Source organism: Oscarella lobularis, chromosome 20 (assembly GCF_947507565.1).
Source record: "Oscarella lobularis chromosome 20, ooOscLobu1.1, whole genome shotgun sequence".
NCBI lineage: Eukaryota > Metazoa > Porifera > Homoscleromorpha > Homosclerophorida > Oscarellidae > Oscarella > Oscarella lobularis.
The window spans coordinates 1635655-1656975 of NC_089194.1; the positions used below are offsets into that span (position 1 = coordinate 1635655).

The 21321-nt window shown below is 37.7% G+C and overlaps 1 protein-coding gene, 2 long non-coding RNA genes and 1 pseudogene across 4 annotated transcripts; 1 reads left to right on the forward strand and 3 right to left on the reverse strand.

The window, feature by feature from the left end:
- Window positions 1-52: 52 nt before the first annotated feature.
- On the reverse strand, window positions 53-1793 carry LOC136198838 (coiled-coil domain-containing protein 1-like). The gene is made up of 11 exons (XM_065988885.1): window positions 1738-1793; window positions 1664-1684; window positions 1507-1558; window positions 1402-1451; window positions 1279-1351; window positions 1169-1225; window positions 1018-1116; window positions 905-967; window positions 437-583; window positions 306-384; window positions 53-261 (listed from the first exon to the last, which is right to left on the reverse strand). Exons 1-11 carry the CDS (start codon window positions 1750-1752, stop codon window positions 84-86), a joined length of 834 nt encoding a protein of 277 aa, XP_065844957.1. The 5' UTR covers window positions 1753-1793; the 3' UTR covers window positions 53-83.
- Window positions 1794-1823: 30 nt separating this feature from the next.
- On the forward strand, window positions 1824-3102 carry LOC136198839 (uncharacterized). 2 transcript variants are annotated; one of them, XR_010672882.1, is made up of 3 exons: window positions 1824-1999; window positions 2070-2107; window positions 2166-2383. It is a non-coding gene; the product is annotated as an uncharacterized lncRNA (long non-coding RNA). The 2 variants fall into 2 exon arrangements; XR_010672881.1 differs by lacking the exon at window positions 2166-2383 and adding an exon at window positions 2840-3102 and having other exon boundaries at window positions 1825-1999.
- Window positions 3103-4139: 1037 nt separating this feature from the next.
- LOC136198944 (uncharacterized) lies at window positions 4140-4860 on the reverse strand. The gene is made up of 4 exons (XR_010672940.1): window positions 4655-4860; window positions 4539-4604; window positions 4403-4481; window positions 4140-4349 (listed from the first exon to the last, which is right to left on the reverse strand). It is a non-coding gene; the product is annotated as an uncharacterized lncRNA (long non-coding RNA).
- Window positions 4861-15059: 10199 nt separating this feature from the next.
- LOC136198937 (TNF receptor-associated factor 3-like) lies at window positions 15060-17052 on the reverse strand (annotated as a pseudogene).
- Between the last annotated feature and the right edge of the window lie 4269 nt (window positions 17053-21321).

The following is a 21321-nucleotide window of genomic DNA, read 5'->3' on the forward strand; positions in this document are numbered from 1 at the left end:
ACTTAGACATTTAAACTTAGTGCAGATCTAGTAGAACAACTCAACGTATCTATTCATATATATCAACATAGTTAATTAAGTAATCAATCATAGAAAATTTTGTGTATTTTTTCCTTGAGGTGAGGATAGGCTTTCTTGATTTCGAACAGAGCATGTGTTAATGCTCTTTTAATGATTGCGATTTCCTTCTCTGTTGTCCCTCGCTCGCGTGCCGCCGTAGTCAGAATCGAATTTTGGGTGTCGAGGTTGCGGTATTTTAGCCTGTAACAATGTGTAAACCTTGCGCGTATGTAACTAATTATTACTTCGTGTCGAGCAGGATTTTCACTTTTTCTTTTTGCTTGTTGTTGGTTTTTTCCGGATCAGGAATTTCCCTCAGCAATTCTGAAAAATTCAAAATTTACGCATAAGTAATGCGTTTATTATACCTAGATACCTTCCGCCAATTTTTTCAATTCGTCGACGTCGTTTTCATCGTCTTTGTCATCATTGTTGTCATCTTCGTTGACGACGTCGTCGTCGTTTTTATCGTTTTCTTCGTCTTGATCTTCGACCTCCTCATCGCCATCGTCGTTGGCGTCATCTTTGCAATCACAAATAAATTCAACATTTTCAACTGTAGTCTGAAGTAGGCTTTTATTGGAGAGTGGGGCACTATCATGGGCACATATTAGTTGTATTACTAGATCAAGTATAACCGTTGAACAGTAATTTCTCAACATCATATATTGAAACACGAACAAAAGGGTCAAGATTGTACCAGCCCAAATCACTTCAGGGCTCTAATAGTACTCCACTCTCCAATAAAGCCCATTATCCAATTTTTAAAAGTAAGTCTCACTATTTTTACCCCTTTGAAAAAATAGAATAAAGCCCCAGGAGTGTACTATTTGAGATTATTTACCCATGTTGGATTCGCAATTCTCGTTTCTCTCCTTCTTGTTCTTTTCTTCACCAGAGTCATCTGCTTCTCGTAGCAACATTTTATTTATTTAATTATTTATTTATTTATTTTACCGTTATAGTCGTCGTCGTCGTTTTTATCGTTTCCGTCGTCTCGATCTTCGACTTCGTCATCAACGCTGGCGTCATAAGTAAGTCTCACTATTTTTACCCCTTTGAAAGAATAGAATAAAGCCCCAGGGGTGTACTATTTGAGATTATTTACCCATGTTGCATTCGCAATTTTCGTTTCTCTCCTTGTTCTTTTCTTCACCAGAGTCATCTGCTTCTCGTAGCAACATTTTATTTATTTATTTATTTATTTATTTATTTTACCGTTATAGTCGTCGTCGTCATCGTCGTCAGGTTGACGTTGTCGCTTTCTGTGATTGGGCCCTTCTCTAAAATCCTACAAACGATGCACGTCACCGGATATACCATAAGATCTTTCATTGTGACTGGTCTCACTGGTGAACTCGAAACGGCGGGTGAAGCATTTTCATCCATTCCTATCAAGGAAAAGCAAGCTCTGTGAAAGCAACGCCGTGGCTCGAAGCGATTTACGTCGAGCGAGTTGACGGGACTTCATATTTTCCGCCAACTGCGCCGTCATCTCCTACACAACAGTCAAAAAATCGTAAATTCTACTGAGGCTATAGTTGAGTGGGCCACGGACTGATACTAGTACTGTATCCGTGAGTGGGCGATGGAGCTGACTCACATTGAGTTCACAAAGTCGTTTCTAAATAAACAACGTCGATCGAACATAAACCCCAACTGAGTCACCCGGCATACTAGAACATCTTGCATAGTCGGCGAAACTGAAACGTCGTTCGACGCGCCAATGTCATTGAAATCCATTCTAGCGTACGCTACAGACGATCGTCTTTACAGTCGTGCGCTTTACAGTGAGCTTGAAGCGATTGTTATGTACGTTTGTTTGACGCGTTTTGTTTTTTCCAATCCACTCGTACCGTGTTTGTTCTTTCGTGGGGCCCTTCTCGGGGGATCTCGTCTCTTGCGGTGCGAAATTCGACGATGTCTTCTGCGCTTTTCGGTACTCCAACTCACTCTTTGCATTTCTTTTTTGACTCACATCTCTCTTTGTCTTTTTTCGGCTGAAAAAGCATCGTAAGTACGAGTTGGAATTCAGATGGACGTGGGGGTATGATGAGTCAAGGGTAGACTCTTTGATTTCGTTACCTATACAGCATTCTGTATAGGTATACAGCTTTCTTTATGGACTCTTTGATTTTGTTACCTATACAGCTTTCTGTATAGGTAGTAGACTCTTTGATTTTGTTACCTATATAGCTTTCTGTACAGGTAGTAGAGGTAGTAGACTCTTTGATTTCGTTACCTATACAGCTTTCTGTATAGGTATACAGCTTTCTGTATAGGTAGTAGACTCTTTGATTTCGTTACCTATACAGCTTTCTGTATAGGTAGTAGGCTCTTTGATTTTGTTACCTGTACAGCTTTCTGTATAGGTATACAGCTTTCTTTATGAGTAGTAGACTCTTTGATTTTGTTACCTATACAGCTTTCTGTATAGGTATACAGCTTTCTGTATAGGTAGTAGGCTCTTTGATTTTGTTACCTGTACAGCTTTCTGTATAGGTATACAGCTTTCTTTATGAGTAGTAGACTCTTTGATTTCGTTACCTATACAGCTCTCTGTATAGGTATACAGCTTTCTGTATAGGTAGTAGGCTCTTTGATTTTTGTTACCTGTACAGCTTTCTGTATAGGTATACAGCTTTCTTTATGAGTAGTAGACTCTTTGATTTTGTTACCTATACAGCTTTCTCTATGGGTTTGGTTTCGTTACTCATACAGCTCCGTGTTTGAGTAGACTGTTTGGTTTCGTTAGTGATACTACTTCGTGTTTGCGTAGACTTTTCCACGTTCAAGGAGAACAACGGTGCGACGCTCTGCATGAAGCGGGAAGAATAGAAGATGACTGTTGTATTTTGTAGAAATTTTTTTATTGCAGCACACGCGCGAGCGCCGGAGTCTCACGCGCGTCATTACTCATTAGCCATGCATGCCGCGACCGCGCGCGCGTCTTTAGTTAGGGCCGCGACGACACAAAAAGCAGCTAGAGTCATGTTATTTTTTATTTAATAAACCCGGAAGTAACCCGGAAATTAAACAAAACTAAAATAGCGTCCTCTCGGCGTCTTCGAGGCGGGGGGTGACTCGCCCGCGCCCCCTGGTGGACACGTGGTCCGGAGCTTCGGTTGACCCACGAAGCACGGGGTACGGCCTCTTTATCCTCAATTGGCCTCAGAGATAAGCCTTGGGAGTGAAGCGTCCTCGGGTATGAGTCCGCCACCCATGGTGTCCAAGGGGACCGCTATTGTGACCCACCGCGTCTCGCCATAGTGGGGGAGCCAACTCTATCGGCCCCTGCTATAGAGGTACGGCCTCTTTCACTTCATTGGCCTCGGAGGCCCTTGGGAGTGGATTAGCGACCGTTTGGAGATCTCCACCGTGATTCCAAGGGATTTTGCAGAGCACCGCCTCTTATTGGCTCAGGGTTGAAATGCTAAATAAATAAATAACAGTAAAATAAATTTCTACCTGTACTCACTTCTAACTGATTTCTCCAAAAAGAAGCTCCAGCTGGAACAAAGAAGCTTCGGAAACGAAACAAATATGCGCCAGACCTCGATCGACTCGTGCTTCGTGTGTGCGACCTTCGCATCCTTCCCCTTGGAGCGCTACATGATGGGCGATGCATTCTGCAGGCGTAGAGACGTCTTCTTCCTTCTGCTACAATCGGAGAGATATATCGGCCAGCGAAGAAGAAAAGGGGTCTGGCTTGAAAGTTCCCAAAAGGAGCCCCGCGCGATCAGCGATTGACTTGAACAAGAAGCAATTGGAATGCCGTTTCGGCTTACCTTATCGTCCGCAATGAGAAGAAAACAAAGAACGACGCTTCCTCAAAAACGCTCCTACTGCGCATGTGCAATAGACAAACGTCTAAAAAAGTTTTACTTACTGGTTATCTTTTCAGCGTGTTGAGCAGCACGTGCTAAACAAAAGAAAGTCATGCATGAAGAGATAGATAGATAGATAGATAGATAGATAGATAGATAGATAGATATAGAGAGTACTATGTAATTGGCTGCTGTACAGTATTACTACGAAACAAAGTGTCTGTCTTCCTTTTTAATGAATTAATTCAGATATTTTTTATATATATAATATGCAGGGAGAGAAGGAAGTCTATTCTCTATATGACATAATAGAAAAAATGGTCCGCTGGCTTCTTCAGCTCTGGATGATGCTTCATTAGCTCGAAGAAGGCGTGGTGAAACGCCGATGCTGCTGTTGTTTCATTTTCCTCGGCAGCTCTGCGGAATAGTTGTTCTTTGACAACAATTTGAGGTTCTTTCAGTCTTTAGAATGTACAACTCTTGGGCGTATGGTAACTAAATATTGAACGTCTTACTTTATTTTTATTAACAGTTCCATTTTTTCCTTCCAACAATTTGCTTTATTTTCAGAAGTTGGTACTTGTTGTAAAAGTTCTGGAAGCCACGAGCACACATCATGTAATTTATTGATTTTACAGTCACTACACCTACCTTTTCCTAGTCTTTTTAACTCGCTATTGACATCATCCTTGTCTTCGTTCTGTGCGATGGCACGGCCTTTTCAGGGAACTAATAACTAAATGCAGAAGTAATGAGTTTACGTCTACCTTGTCCAATATCGATTTCCTCCTCCTCCTCGTCACTTCTGAAGAGGAAATCTTGACGGTCTTGTCAAAAAATGTATTCAACGGTTTCTTTATTTCATTTTGCCTTCGAGGATTTTCGTTTGATTCTTCGCGATTTCGCCGCAGAGTTTCTCGACGCCGTCAATTTGGGCGCGAAGCGATTCGATTGCGGCTGTCGATCGATCGTCGGCTCCTCTGATCGACGACAGCGTATGTCGAATATCGTCGAACGCTCGAGCGACCTGTAAGTCAGAAATGACGACTCCTTCTAGTGACTTCGCTATCATACCTTTTGCTTCGCGTCCGTGAGCTTCTTAGCTTGGCCGTCGCCGTTTCGATGAGTTCCGATCGCTTGGCCGTCGCCGCTTCGATCGGATCGATAAGAGTCGTTTCGTGATCGCTTTCGACCCATCTACAATGTAGACGATTGCCTGTTCGCCGACGAAAAAATGCGCGAAAAAAAAACGAACGATGGATCTGCGCGCAGACGCACTAGACGCATCTCCCGTATACCTGCATAGAGTTCAATCTCTGGTTCATCAATGAAATATAAACACCTTCTTCATTTATTACCTCAAAAACACCAACTAACGCTCATCAGGTTCCCCAATAGGTAGACCTATACAGCTTTCTGTATAGGTAGAGACTCTTTGGTTTTGTTACACCTATACAGCTTTCTGTATAGGTAGACAGACTCTTTGGTTTTGTATAGGAAGATAGACTCTTTGGTTTTGTTACACCTATACAGCTTTCTGTATAGGTATACAGCTTTCTGTATAGGTAGACAGCCTCTTTGGTGTTACACCTATACAGCTCTCTGTATAGGTAGACTTATATAGCTTTCTGTATAGGTAGACCTATACAGAAAGGTAGACAGACTCTTTGGCTTTGTTACACCTATACAGCTTTCTGTATAGGTAGACCTATACAGCTTTCTGTATAGGTAGACAGACTCTTTGGTTTTGTTACACCTATAAAGCTTTCTGTATAGGTATACAGCTTTCTGTATAGGTAGACAGACTCTTTGGTGTCACACCTATACAGCTCTCTGTATACTCAATGTATTTTCTGTTGTGGGTACTGAATGTGTTTTCTGTTGAAGGTATTGAATGTGTTTTCTGTTGAAGGTACTGAATGTGTTTTCTGTTGTAGGTACTCAATATGTTTTCTGTTATCTGTTGTAGGTACTCAATATGTTTTCTGTTTTCTGTTGAAGGTACTCAATATGTTTTCTGTTGAAGGTACTCATTATGTTTTCTGTTAAACGTATTCAATATGTTTTCTGTTGAACGTACTCAATATGTTTTCTGTTTTCTGTTGTAGGTACTCAATATGTTTTCTGTTTTCTGTTGAAGGTACTCAATATGTTTTCTGTTGAAGGTACTCATTATGTTTTCTGTTGAAGGTACTAAATATGTTTTCTGTTGAAGGTACTCATTATGTTTTCTGTTAAACGTATTCAATATCTTTTCTGTTGTAGGTACTCAATATGTTTTCTGTTTTCTGTTGTAGGTACTCAATATGTTTTCTGTTTTCTGTTGAAGGTACTCAATATGTTTTCTGTTGAAGGTACTCATTATGTTTTCTGTTGAAAGTACTCAATATGTTTTCTGTTGAAGGTACTCATTATGTTTTCTGTTGAACGTACTATATATGTTTTCTGTTTTCTGTTGTAGGTACTCAATATGTTTTCTGTTTTCTGTTGAAGGTACTCAATATGTTTTCTGTTGAAGGTACTCATTATGTTTTCTGTTGAAGGTACTCAATATGTTTTCTGTTGTAGGTACTCAATGTGTTTTCTGTTGAAGGTACTGAATATGTTTTCTGTTGAAGGTACTGAATGTGTTTTCTGTTGAAGGTACTGAATGTGTTTTCTGTTGTAGGTACTCAATGTGTTTTCTGTTGAAGGTACTCAATGTGTTTTCTGTTGAAGGTACTGAATATGTTTTCTGTTGAAGGTACTGAATGTGTTTTCTGTTGAAGGTACTGAATGTGTTTCCTGTTGTAGGTACTCAATGTGTTTTCTGTTGAAGGTACTCAATGTGTTTTCTGTTGAAGGTATTGAATGTGTTTTCTGTTGTAGGTACTCAATATGATTTCTGTTGAAGGTACTCAATATGTTTTCTGTTGTAGGTACTCAATGTGTTTTCTGTTGAAGGTACTGAATATGTTTTCTGTTGAAGGTACTGAATGTGTTTTCTGTTGAAGGTACTGAATGTGTTTTCTGTTGTAGGTACTCAATGTGTTTTCTGTTGTAGATACTCAATATGTCTTCTGTTTGAGGTACTAAATATGTTTTCTGTTGAAGGTACTGAATGTGTTTTCTGTTGAAGGTACTCAATGTTTTCTGTTGAAGGTACTGAATGTGTTTTCTGTTGAAGGTACTGAATGTGTTTTCTGTTGTAGGTACTCAATGTGTTTTCTGTTGAAGGTACTCAATATGTTTTCTTTTGAAGGTACTGAATGTGTTTTCTGTTGAAGTTACTGAATGTGTTTTCTGTTGTAGGTACTCAATGTGTTTTCTGTTGTAGGTACTCAATATGTTTTCTGTTTTAGGTACTCAATATGTTTTCTGTTGAAGGTACTGAATGTGTTTTCTGTTGAAGGTACTCAATGTTTTCTGTTGAAGGTACTGAATGTGTTTTCTGTTGAAGGTACTGAATGTGTTTTCTGTTGTAGGTACTCAATATGTTTTCTGTTTTAGGTACTCAATATGTTTTCTGTTGAAGGTACTGAATGTGTTTTCTGTTGAAGGTACTGAATGTGTTTTCTGTTGAAGGTACTGAATGTGTTTTCTGTTGAAGGTACTCAATATGTTTTCTGTTGTAGGTACTCAATGTGTTTTCTGTTGAAGGTACTCAATGTGTTTTCTGTTTTAGGTACTCAATGTGTTTTCTGTTGAAGGTACTGAATGTGTTTTCTGTTGAAGGTACTCAATATGTTTTCTGTTGTAGGTACTCAATGTGTTTTCTGTTGTAGGTACTCAATGTGTTTTCTGTTGTAGGTACTCAATATGTTTTCTGTTGAAGGTACTCATTATGTTTTCTGTTGAAGGTACTCATTATGTTTTCTGTTGAAGGTACTCATTATGTTTTCTGTTGAAGGTACTCATTATGTTTTCTGTTGAAGGTACTCATTATGTTGTCTGTTAAACGTACTCAACATGTTTTCTGTTTTCTGTTGAAGGTACTCAATATGTTTTCTGTTGAAGGTACTCATTACGTTTTCTGTTGAAGGTACTCAATGTTTTCTGTTGAAGGTACTCATTACGTTTTCTGTTAAACGTATTCAATATGTTTTCTGTTGAACGTACTCAATATGTTTTCTGTTTTCTGTTGTAGGTACAGTGTACTCAATCTGTTTTCTTTTTCTGTTGTAGGTACTCAATGTTTTCTGTTTTCTGTTGTAGGTCTCAATATGTTTTCTGTTTTCTGTTGTAGGTACTCAATATGTTTTCTGTTTTCTGTTGAAGGTACTCAATATGTTTTCTGTTGAAGGTACTCATTATGTTTTCTGTTGAAGGTACTCAATATGTTTTCTGTTGAAGGTACTCATTATGTTTTCTGTTGAAGGTACTCAATATGTTTTCTGTTGAAGGTACTCATTATGTTTTCTGTTAAACGTATTCAATATGTTTTCTGTTGAACGTACTCAATATGTTTTCTGTTTTTTGTTGTAGGTACTCAATATGTTTTCTGTTTTCTGTTGAAGGTACTCAATATGTTTTCTGTTGAAGGTACTGAATGTGTTTTCTGTTGAAGGTACTCAATGTTTTCTGTTGAAGGTACTGAATGTGTTTTCTTTTGTAGGTACTCAATGTGTTTTCTGTTGTAGGTACTCAATATGTTTTCTGTTTTAGGTACTCAATATGTTTTCTGTTGAAGGTACTGAATGTGTTTTCTGTTGAAGGTACTCAATGTTTTCTGTTGAAGGTACTGAATGTGTTTTCTGTTGAAGGTACTGAATGTGTTTTCTGTTGTAGGTACTCAATGTGTTTTCTGTTGTAGGTACTCAATATGTTTTCTGTTTTAGGTACTCAATATGTTTTCTGTTGAAGGTACTGAATGTGTTTTCTGTTGTAGGTACTCAATGTGTTTTCTGTTGAAGGTACTTAATATGTTTTCTGTTTTAGGTACTCAATATGTTTTCTGTTGAAGGTACTGAATGTGTTTTCTGTTGAAGGTACTCAATATGTTTTCTGTTGTAGGTACTCAATGTGTTTTCTGTTGAAGTTACTGAATGTGTTTTCTGTTGTAGGTACTCAATGTGTTTTCTGTTGAAGGTACTTAATATGTTTTCTGTTTGAGGTACTCAATATGTTTTCTGTTGAAGGTACTGAATGTGTTTTCTGTTGAAGGTACTCAATGTTTTCTGTTGAAGGTACTGAATGTGTTTTCTGTTGAAGGTACTGAATGTGTTTTCTGTTGTAGGTACTCAATGTGTTTTCTGTTGAAGGTACTCAATATGTTTTCTTTTGAAGGTACTGAATGTGTTTTCTGTTGAAGTTACTGAATGTGTTTTCTGTTGTAGGTACTCAATGTGTTTTCTGTTGTAGGTACTCAATATGTTTTCTGTTTTAGGTACTCAATATGTTTTCTGTTGAAGGTACTGAATGTGTTTTCTGTTGAAGGTACTCAATGTTTTCTGTTGAAGGTACTGAATGTGTTTTCTGTTGAAGGTACTGAATGTGTTTTCTGTTGTAGGTACTCAATATGTTTTCTTTGGAAGGTACTGAATGTGTTTTCTGTTGAAGGTACTTAATGTGTTTTCTGTTGTGGGTACTCAATATGTTTTCTGTTTCAGGTACTCAATATGTTTTCTGTTGAAGGTACTGAATGTGTTTTGTGTTGAAGGTACTCAATGTTTTCTGTTGAAGGTACTGAATGTGTTTTCTGTTGAAGGTACTGAATGTGTTTTCTGTTGTAGGTACTCAATGTGTTTTCTGTTGAAGGTACTTAATATGTTTTCTGTTTTAGGTACTCAATATGTTTTCTGTTGAAGGTACTGAATGTGTTTTCTGTTGAAGGTACTCAATGTTTTCTGTTGAAGGTACTGAATGTGTTTTCTGTTGAAGGTACTCAATATGTTTTCTGTTGTAGGTACTCAATGTGTTTTCTGTTGAAGTTACTGAATGTGTTTTCTGTTGTAGGTACTCAATGTGTTTTCTTTTGTAGATACTCAATATGTTTTCTGTTTGAGGTACTCAATATGTTTTTTGTTGAAGGTACTGAATGTGTTTTCTGTTGAAGGTACTCAATGTTTTCTGTTGAAGGTACTGAATGTGTTTTCTGTTGAAGGTACTGAATGTGTTTTCTGTTGTAGGTACTCAATGTGTTTTCTGTTGAAGGTACTCAATATGTTTTCTTTTGAAGGTACTGAATGTGTTTTCTGTTGAAGTTACTGAATGTGTTTTCTGTTGTAGGTACTCAATGTGTTTTCTGTTGTAGGTACTCAATATGTTTTCTGTTTTAGGTACTCAATATGTTTTCTGTTGAAGGTACTGAATGTGTTTTCTGTTGAAGGTACTCAATGTTTTCTGTTGAAGGTACTGAATGTGTTTTCTGTTGAAGGTACTGAATGTGTTTTCTGTTGTAGGTACTCAATATGTTTTCTTTGGAAGGTACTGAATGTGTTTTCTGTTGAAGGTACTTAATGTGTTTTCTGTTGTGGGTACTCAATATGTTTTCTGTTGAAGGTACTGAATGTGTTTTCTGTTGAAGGTACTGAATGTGTTTTCTGTTGAAGGTACTGAATGTGTTTTCTGTTGAAGGTACTCAATATGTTTTCTGTTGTAGGTACTCAATGTGTTTTCTGTTGAAGGTACTCAATGTGTTTTCTGTTTTAGGTACTCAATGTGTTTTCTGTTGAAGGTACTGAATGTGTTTTCTGTTGAAGGTACTCAATATGTTTTCTGTTGTAGGTACTCAATGTGTTTTCTGTTGTAGGTACTCAATGTGTTTTCTGTTGTAGGTACTCAATATGTTTTCTGTTGAAGGTACTCATTATGTTTTCTGTTGAAGGTACTCATTATGTTTTCTGTTGAAGGTACTCATTATGTTTTCTGTTGAAGGTACTCATTATGTTTTCTGTTGAAGGTACTCATTATGCTGTCTGTTAAACGTACTCAACATGTTTTCTGTTTTCTGTTGAAGGTACTCAATATGTTTTCTGTTGAAGGTACTCATTACGTTTTCTGTTGAAGGTACTCAATGTTTTCTGTTGAAGGTACTCATTACGTTTTCTGTTAAACGTATTCAATATGTTTTCTGTTGAACGTACTCAATATGTTTTCTGTTTTCTGTTGTAGGTACAGTGTACTCAATCTGTTTTCTTTTTCTGTTGTAGGTACTCAATGTTTTCTGTTTTCTGTTGTAGGTCTCAATATGTTTTCTGTTTTCTGTTGTAGGTACTCAATATGTTTTCTGTTTTCTGTTGAAGGTACTCAATATGTTTTCTGTTGAAGGTACTCATTATGTTTTCTGTTGAAGGTACTCAATATGTTTTCTGTTGAAGGTACTCATTATGTTTTCTGTTGAAGGTACTCAATATGTTTTCTGTTGAAGGTACTCATTATGTTTTCTGTTAAACGTATTCAATATGTTTTCTGTTGAACGTACTCAATATGTTTTCTGTTTTTTGTTGTAGGTACTCAATATGTTTTCTGTTTTCTGTTGAAGGTACTCAATATGTTTTCTGTTGAAGGTACTGAATGTGTTTTCTGTTGAAGGTACTCAATGTTTTCTGTTGAAGGTACTGAATGTGTTTTCTTTTGTAGGTACTCAATGTGTTTTCTGTTGTAGGTACTCAATATGTTTTCTGTTTTAGGTACTCAATATGTTTTCTGTTGAAGGTACTGAATGTGTTTTCTGTTGAAGGTACTCAATGTTTTCTGTTGAAGGTACTGAATGTGTTTTCTGTTGAAGGTACTGAATGTGTTTTCTGTTGTAGGTACTCAATGTGTTTTCTGTTGTAGGTACTCAATATGTTTTCTGTTTTAGGTACTCAATATGTTTTCTGTTGAAGGTACTGAATGTGTTTTCTGTTGTAGGTACTCAATGTGTTTTCTGTTGAAGGTACTTAATATGTTTTCTGTTTTAGGTACTCAATATGTTTTCTGTTGAAGGTACTGAATGTGTTTTCTGTTGAAGGTACTCAATATGTTTTCTGTTGTAGGTACTCAATGTGTTTTCTGTTGAAGTTACTGAATGTGTTTTCTGTTGTAGGTACTCAATGTGTTTTCTGTTGAAGGTACTTAATATGTTTTCTGTTTGAGGTACTCAATATGTTTTCTGTTGAAGGTACTGAATGTGTTTTCTGTTGAAGGTACTCAATGTTTTCTGTTGAAGGTACTGAATGTGTTTTCTGTTGAAGGTACTGAATGTGTTTTCTGTTGTAGGTACTCAATGTGTTTTCTGTTGAAGGTACTCAATATGTTTTCTTTTGAAGGTACTGAATGTGTTTTCTGTTGAAGTTACTGAATGTGTTTTCTGTTGTAGGTACTCAATGTGTTTTCTGTTGTAGGTACTCAATATGTTTTCTGTTTTAGGTACTCAATATGTTTTCTGTTGAAGGTACTGAATGTGTTTTCTGTTGAAGGTACTCAATGTTTTCTGTTGAAGGTACTGAATGTGTTTTCTGTTGAAGGTACTGAATGTGTTTTCTGTTGTAGGTACTCAATATGTTTTCTTTGGAAGGTACTGAATGTGTTTTCTGTTGAAGGTACTTAATGTGTTTTCTGTTGTGGGTACTCAATATGTTTTCTGTTTCAGGTACTCAATATGTTTTCTGTTGAAGGTACTGAATGTGTTTTGTGTTGAAGGTACTCAATGTTTTCTGTTGAAGGTACTGAATGTGTTTTCTGTTGAAGGTACTGAATGTGTTTTCTGTTGTAGGTACTCAATGTGTTTTCTGTTGAAGGTACTTAATATGTTTTCTGTTTTAGGTACTCAATATGTTTTCTGTTGAAGGTACTGAATGTGTTTTCTGTTGAAGGTACTCAATGTTTTCTGTTGAAGGTACTGAATGTGTTTTCTGTTGAAGGTACTCAATATGTTTTCTGTTGTAGGTACTCAATGTGTTTTCTGTTGAAGTTACTGAATGTGTTTTCTGTTGTAGGTACTCAATGTGTTTTCTTTTGTAGATACTCAATATGTTTTCTGTTTGAGGTACTCAATATGTTTTTTGTTGAAGGTACTGAATGTGTTTTCTGTTGAAGGTACTCAATGTTTTCTGTTGAAGGTACTGAATGTGTTTTCTGTTGAAGGTACTGAATGTGTTTTCTGTTGTAGGTACTCAATGTGTTTTCTGTTGAAGGTACTCAATATGTTTTCTTTTGAAGGTACTGAATGTGTTTTCTGTTGAAGTTACTGAATGTGTTTTCTGTTGTAGGTACTCAATGTGTTTTCTGTTGTAGGTACTCAATATGTTTTCTGTTTTAGGTACTCAATATGTTTTCTGTTGAAGGTACTGAATGTGTTTTCTGTTGAAGGTACTCAATGTTTTCTGTTGAAGGTACTGAATGTGTTTTCTGTTGAAGGTACTGAATGTGTTTTCTGTTGTAGGTACTCAATATGTTTTCTTTGGAAGGTACTGAATGTGTTTTCTGTTGAAGGTACTTAATGTGTTTTCTGTTGTGGGTACTCAATATGTTTTCTGTTTCAGGTACTCAATATGTTTTCTGTTGAAGGTACTGAATATGTTTTCTGTTTCAGGTACTCAATATGTTTTCTGTTGAAGGTACTGAATGTGTTTTCTGTTGAAGGTACTGAATGTGTTTTCTGTTGAAGGTACTGAATGTGTTTTCTGTTGAAGGTACTGAATGTGTTTTCTGTTGAAGGTACTCAATATGTTTTCTGTTGTAGGTACTCAATGTGTTTTCTGTTGTAGGTACTCAATGTGTTTTCTGTTGTAGGTACTCAATATGTTTTCTGTTGAAGGTACTCATTATGTTTTCTGTTGAAGGTACTCATTATGTTTTCTGTTGAAGGTACTCATTATGTTTTCTGTTAAACGTACTCAACATGTTTTCTGTTTTCTGTTGAAGGTACTCAATATGTTTTCTGTTGAAGGTACTCATTACGTTTTCTGTTGAAGGTACTCAATGTTTTCTGTTGAAGGTACTCATTACGTTTTCTGTTAAACGTATTCAATATGTTTTCTGTTGAACGTACTCAATATGTTTTCTGTTTTCTGTTGTAGGTACAGTGTATTCAATCTGTTTTCTTTTTCTGTTGTAGGTACTCAATGTTTTCTGTTTTCTGTTGTAGGTCTCAATATGTTTTCTGTTTTCTGTTGTAGGTACTCAATATGTTTTCTGTTTTCTGTTGAAGGTACTCAATATGTTTTCTGTTGAAGGTACTCATTATGTTTTCTGTTGAAGGTACTCAATATGTTTTCTGTTGAAGGTACTCATTATGTTTTCTGTTAAACGTATTCAATATGTTTTCTGTTGTAGGTACTCAATGTGTTTTCTGTTGAAGGTACTGAATGTGTTTTCTGTTGAAGGTACTGAATGTGTTTTCTGTTGAAGGTACTGAATGTGTTTTCTGTTGTAGGTACTCAATGTGTTTTCTGTTGAAGGTACTCAATGCGTTTTCTGTTGTAGGTACTCAATGTGTTTTCTGTTGTACGTACTCAATGTGTTTTCTGTTGAAGGTACTCAATGTGTTTTCTGTTGTAGGTACTCAATGTGTTTTCTGTTGTAGGTACTCAATATGTTTTCTTTGGAAGGTACTGAATGTGTTTTCTGTTGAAGGTACTGAATGTGTTTTCTGTTGAAGGTACTGAATGTGTTTTCTGTTGTGGGTACTGAATGTGTTTTCTGTTGAAGGTACTGAATGTGTTTTCTGTTGAAGGTACTGAATGTGTTTTCTGTTGAAGGTACTCAATCTGTTTTCTGTTGTAGGTACTGAATGTGTTTTCTGTTGAAGGTACTGAATGTGTTTTCTGTTGTAGGTACTGAATGTGTTTTCTGTTGAAGGTACTCAATGTGTTTTCTGTTGTAGGTACTCAATGTGTTTTCTGTTGTAGGTACTCAATGTGTTTTCTGTTGAAGGTACTCAATGTGTTTTCTGTTGAAGGTACTGAATGTGTTTTCTGTTGAAGGTACTGAATGTGTTTTCTGCTGTAGGTACTCAATGTGTTTTCTGTTGTAGGTACTCAATGTGTTTTCTGTTGAAGGTACTGCCGTATTTCGTCGTCGTTTCGATCCATCTGAGTTCGTACAATAGCGCGCGCTGTAGACAATTGCAATTGGAATGTTGTTTCGTCTCTCACCTCGTAAGAAAACGACGTTTTGCGAATCCTCTCTGCACGCCGACGAAAAAAACGCGAACTGCGCGCAGACGCAATAGACGCATCTCCCGTATACCTGCATAGAGTTCATCAATGAAACATAACACCTCTTCTTCATTTATTACCTCAAAACACAACCTAACGTTCATCAGGTTCCCCAATACCGGACAAATCAACGAGAACTTTAACAAACATGCAATCATCCTTGATAAACGTCCCACCGTCAAGCGTTGCCAGGGAAACAAAGAGGGGACACCCACTCGCAGTATTCATCTCTTTGCGCGGTCGCTGAAACGACGACGACGCGGGATCGGGACGAAACGCGTCGGAAACGTGATTTCGCTCAGGCCCTTGATCAATCAAAACGAGCGTCACCTTCTGGCGAAAGGGCCACGGTAGAAGCGAATCAAATTCGCCTCTCATCACCGTAAAAAATAGAGACAAGTGCGTTCCCAAGCCCATACCGTCGCCATGGAAATAGAGACGCGCGCACATCTTGTAGCCACATGGGGACAGCATGGGGACGTGTAGAAGGGCTGGGAATAGATAGAAGGGACTTTCCCCGATGCCGCTTCGCGTCGTCGTCGTCTGACGTCAGTGATCTTCCATAGGAGAACGCCTCGCGTGTATTTATTATCGATGAGATCCAGACGAACGCCGTGTTCAGCGAGGCGGATGTCGTGCGACGCGATGACGCGATCATGCGCCGGATCTTTGTTCTTTTTCAATTCGGATATCTCTTGCGATTGGGTGGCGACGATTTCTTCAAATTTGAGCATTTTTTCGGTGAACATTGTGAAGTGACGTGTCGGATTGTCGATCACGTGACGCGTCTCTTTTTGAAGATTGTCCACGCTCTGGTAACAAGCTTCGAGAATTTTTGCTTGAACGATTTTCTGATTGGCTTCCATATCGCCACAATGTTCCTCGACGTCATTGATTTTAACGCGAAGCGATTCAATAGCGGCGATCGTTTTTTCGTCGCCGGTTGGGACTTTAAGTGAGGACAGAGTCATTGTCACTTCGTTCAGAGTTTTAGCGATGTGAGCCACGTGCTCTATTAGGGAATCCTTGTTATGTGCGGAGAGGGCTTTGCGTTGTAGCTAAAGGGGAGGAGAGTTGCTTAGGAATTTATCTATCTATAGAGAGTGTCTCTGTGTACCTGTTGAGTGCATCCAAGCACCTCACAGGATATGTCTTTATCTGGGCATGATAGTTCTAAGTGCTGAGATACCTAAAGGAGGAAAAGTGTCCTATTATTTCCTATGTGTACTGCTTATGTGATCTCTTACCTTGTCTTCGGGAATTTCTTCTGAGCAAACGGGGCATTTAACCATAGATAACTGTTTCCAAATCCCTGACTTAATTTCTAATATGTATTATTCCATGTACGTACCTTTTCATCTTTATGAATAATACTTCTATACTGACACTCGTCTTTCATGTGACGCTGCAACCAAGGCAAAGAAAATTCGACTACAAGTCCAACACACTAGATAAGTGACTGACTTTGAGCAGAGCTTGCTTTCCCTGCCAACTGCATCCTTCCTCTTTCCGATTGCAGTAGACCTCGAGCTCGGATATCTCCTTATCGGCAAATACGTCTCTCCAAACCTGTAAGCTCAATAACGACTCGTTTAGGTGACTCTGCTATCGTGTACCTTCACCTCCCTCAGTTTCGCTCCGCATTTTGGGCATTCAGGCTCTTCGTCCTTTCTAATCATACATCCGGCTCACGATCCTTCGAGGAAGTTTGCTCCAACTACTCCAGAAGTCAGTAGAGGCTCCAACTACTCCAGAAGTCAGTACAGAGGCTCCAACTACTACAAAGGCTCCAACTACTACAAAGGCTCCAACTACTACAGAGGCTCCAACTACTCCAGATGTAAGTAGAGGCTCCAACTACTCCAGAAGTCAGTACAGAGGCCCCAACTACTCCAGAAGTCAGTACAGAGGCTCCAACTATTCCAGAAGTCAGTAGAGGCTCCAACTACTACAAAGGCTCCAACTACTAAATTGACCCCAGGACAAATTGTCCCCAGGACAAATTGTCACAGGACAAATTGTCCCCAGGACAAATTGTCCCCATGACAAAATGTCCCCAGGACAAATTGTCCCAGGACAAATTGTCCCAGGACAAATTGTCCCAGGACAAATTGTCCACAGAACAAATTGTCCACAGAACAAATTGTCCCAGGACAAATTGTTCCAGGACAAATTGTCCACAGAACAAATTGTCCTGGGGACAAATGGTCTCAGGACAAATTGTCCCCAGGAAATTACAGGGGGTTAGCCAACGGGTCTCTCCAGTAATAAACTACAGCGAAATTACAGGGGGCTAGCCAGCGGGTCTCTCCTGTAATAAACTACAGCGAAATTACAGAGGGTTAGCCAACGGGTCTCTCCTGTAATAAACTACAGCGAAATTACAGGGGGTTAGCCAACGGGTCTCTCCTGTAATAAAGTACAGCGAATTTACAGGGGTTAGCCAACGGGTCTCTCCTGTAATAAATTACAGCGAAATTACAGGGGCTAGCCAATGGGTCTCTCCTGTAATAAATTACAGCGAAATTACAGGGGGTTAGCCAACGGGTCTCTCCTGTAATAAATTACAGCGAAATTACAGGGGCTAGCTAATGGGTCTCTCCTGTAATAAACTACAGCGAAATTACAGGGACTAGCCAACGGGTCTCTCCTGTAATAAATTACAGCGAAATTATAGGGAACTAGGCAACGGGTCTTTCCTGTAATAAATTACAGCGAAATTAAAGGGGGCTAGCCAACGGGTCTCTCCAGTAATAAACTACAGCGAAATTACAGGGGGTTAGCCAGCGGGTCTCTCCTGTAATAAATTACAGCGAAATTACAGGGGGTTAGCCAAAGGGTCTCTCCTGTAATAAATTACAGCGAAATTACAGGGGCTAGCCAACGGGTCTCTCCTGTAATAAATTACAGCGAAATTACAGTGGTTAGCCAATGGGTCTCTCCTGTAATAAATTACAGCGAAATTACAGGGGCTAGCCAACAAGTCTCTCCTGCAATAAATTACAGCGAATTTACAGGGGGCTAGCAAACGGGTCTCTCCTGTAATAAATTACAGCGAAATTACAGGGGGCTAGCCAACGGGTCTCTCCTGTAATAAAGTACAGCGAAACTACAGGGGGTTAGCCAACGGTTCTCTCCTGTAATAAATTACAGCGAAATTACAGGGTGCTAGCCATCGGTTCTCTCCTGTAATAAATTACAGCGAAATTACAGGGTGCTAGCCATCGGTTGAAGGTACTCAATACGTTTTCTGTTGAAGGTACTCATTACGTTTTCTGTTGAAGGTACTCAATATGTTTTCTGTTGAAGGTACTCATTATGTTTTCTGTTAAACGTTCTCAACATGTTTTCTGTTTTCTGTTGAAGGTACTCAATATGTTTTCTGTTGAAGGTACTCATTACGTTTTCTGTTGAAGGTACTCAATGTTTTCTGTTGAAGGTACTCATTATGTTTTCTGTTAAACGTATTCAATATGTTTTCTGTTGAACGTACTCAATATGTTTTCTGTTTTCTGTTGTAGGTACAGTGTACTCAATCTGTTTTCTTTTTCTGTTGTAGGTACTCAATGTTTTCTGTTTTCTGTTGTAGGTCTCAATCTGTTTTCTGTTTTCTGTTGAACGTACTCAATATGTTTTCTGTTTTCTGTTGAAGGTACTCAATATGTTTTCTGTTGAAGGTACTCATTATGTTTTCTGTTGAAGGTACTCAATATGTTTTCTGTTGAAGGTACTCATTATGTTTTCTGTTGAAGGTACTCAATATGTTTTCTGTTGAAGGTACTCATTATGTTTTCTGTTGTATTTACTCAATATGTTTTCTGTTGAAGGTACTGAATGTGTTTTCTGTTGAAGGTACTGAATGTGTTTTCTGTTGAAGGTACTGAATGTGTTTTCTGTTGTAGGTACTCAATATGTTTTCTGTTGTAGGTACTCAATATGTTTTCTGTTGTAGGTACTCAATGTGTTTTCTGTTGTAGGTACTCAATGTGTTTTCTGTTGTAGGTACTCAATGTGTTTTCTGTTGTAGGTACTCAATGTGTTTTCTGTTGTAGGTACTCAATATGTTTTCTGTTGTAGGTACTCATTGTGTTTTCTGTTGAAGGTACTCAATATGTTTTCTGTTTTAGGTACTCAATATGTTTTCTGTTGAAGGTACTCAATATGTTTTCTGTTTTAGGTACTCAATATGTTTTCTGTTGAAGGTACTGAATGTGTTTTCTGTTGAAGGTACTGAATGTTTTTTCTGTTGAAGGTACTGAATGTGTTTTCTGTTGAAGGTACTCAATGTGTTTTCTGTTGTAGGTACTCAATATGTTTTCTGTTGTAGGCACTGAATGTGTTTTCTGTTGAAGGTACTGAATGTGTTTTCTGTTGTAGGTACTGAATGTGTTTTCTGTTGAAGGTACTGAATGTGTTTTCTGTTGTAGGTACTCAATATGTTTTCTGTTGTAGGTACTCAATATGTTTTCTGTTGTAGGTACTCAATGTGTTTTCTGTTGTATTTACTCAATATGTTTTCTGTTGAAGGTACTGAATGTGTTATCTGTTGAAGGTACTCAATGTGTTTTCTGTTGAAGGTACTCAATGTGTATTCTGTTGTAGGTACTGAATGTGTTTTCTGTTGAAGTTACTCAATATGTTTTCTGTTGTAGGTACTCAATGTGTTTTCTGTTGAAGTTACTGAATGTGTTTTCTGTTGTAGGTACTCAATGTGTTTTCTGTTGGAGGTACTCAATATGTTTTCTGTTTTAGGTACTCAGTATGTTTTCTGTTGAAGGTACTGAATGTGTTTTCTGTTGAAGGTACTCAATGTTTTCTGTTGAAGGTACTGAATGTGTTTTCTGTTGTAGGTACTCAATGTGTTTTCTGTTGAAGGTACTCAATATTTTTCTGTTGAAGGTACTGTACTCAATATGTTTTCTGTTTTCTGTTGAAGGTACTCAATATGTTTTCTGTTGAAGGTACTCATTATGTTTTCTGTTGAAGGTACTCATTATGTTTTCTGTTGAACGTATTCAATATGTTTTCTGTTGAACGTACTCAATATGTTTTCTGTTTTCTGTTGTAGGTACTCAATACGTTTTCTGTTGAAGGTACTCATTACGTTTTCTGTTGAAGGTACTCATGACGTTTTCTGTTGAAGGTATTCAATATGTTTTCTGTTGAACGTACTCAATATGTTTTCTGTTTTCTGTTGTAGGTACTCAATACGTTTTCTGTTGAAGGTACTCATTACGTTTTCTGTTGAAGGTACTCAATATGTTTTCTGTTGAAGGTACTCATTATGTTTTCTGTTGAAGGTACTCATTATGTTTTCTGTTAAACGTATTCAATATGTTTTTTGTTGACGTATTCAATATGTTTTCCGTTTTCTGTTGAAGGTACTCAATATGTTTTCTGTTGAAGGTACTCAATACGTTTTCTGTTGAAGGTACTCAATACGTTTTCTGTTGAAGGTACTCATTACGTTTTCTCTTGAACGTACTCAATATGTTTTCTGTTGAAGGTACTCATTATGTTTTCTGTTAAACGTACTCAACATGTTTTCTGTTTTCTGTTGAAGGTACTCAATATGTTTTCTGTTGAAGGTACTCATTACGTTTTCTGTTGAAGGTACTCAATGTTTTCTGTTGAAGGTACTCATTATGTTTTCTGTTAAACGTATTCAATATGTTTTCTGTTGAACGTACTCAATATGTTTTCTGTTTTCTGTTGTAGGTACAGTGTACTCAATCTGTTTTCTTTTTCTGTTGTAGGTACTCAATGTTTTCTGTTTTCTGTTGTAGGTCTCAATCTGTTTTCTGTTTTCTGTTGAACGTACTCAATATGTTTTCTGTTTTCTGTTGAAGGTACTCAATATGTTTTCTGTTGAAGGTACTCATTATGTTTTCTGTTGAAGGTACTCAATGTTTTCTGTTGAAGGTACTCATTATGTTTTCTGTTAAACGTATTCAATATGTTTTCTGTTGAACGTACTCAATATGTTTTCTGTTTTCTGTTGTATGTACTCAATATGTTTTCTGTTTTCTGTTGAAGGTACTCAATATGTTTTCTGTTGAAGGTACTCATTATGTTTTCTGTTAAACGTATTCAATATTTTTTCTGTTGAACGTACTCAATATGTTTTCTGTTTTCTGTTGTAGGTACAGTGTACTCAATCTGTTTTCTTTTTCTGTTGTAGGTACTCAATGTTTTCTGTTTTCTGTTGTAGGTACTCAATATGTTTTCTGTTTTCTGTTGAAGGTACTCAATATGTCTTCTGTTTTCTGTTGAAGGTACTCATTATGTTTTCTGTTGAAGGTACTCATTAT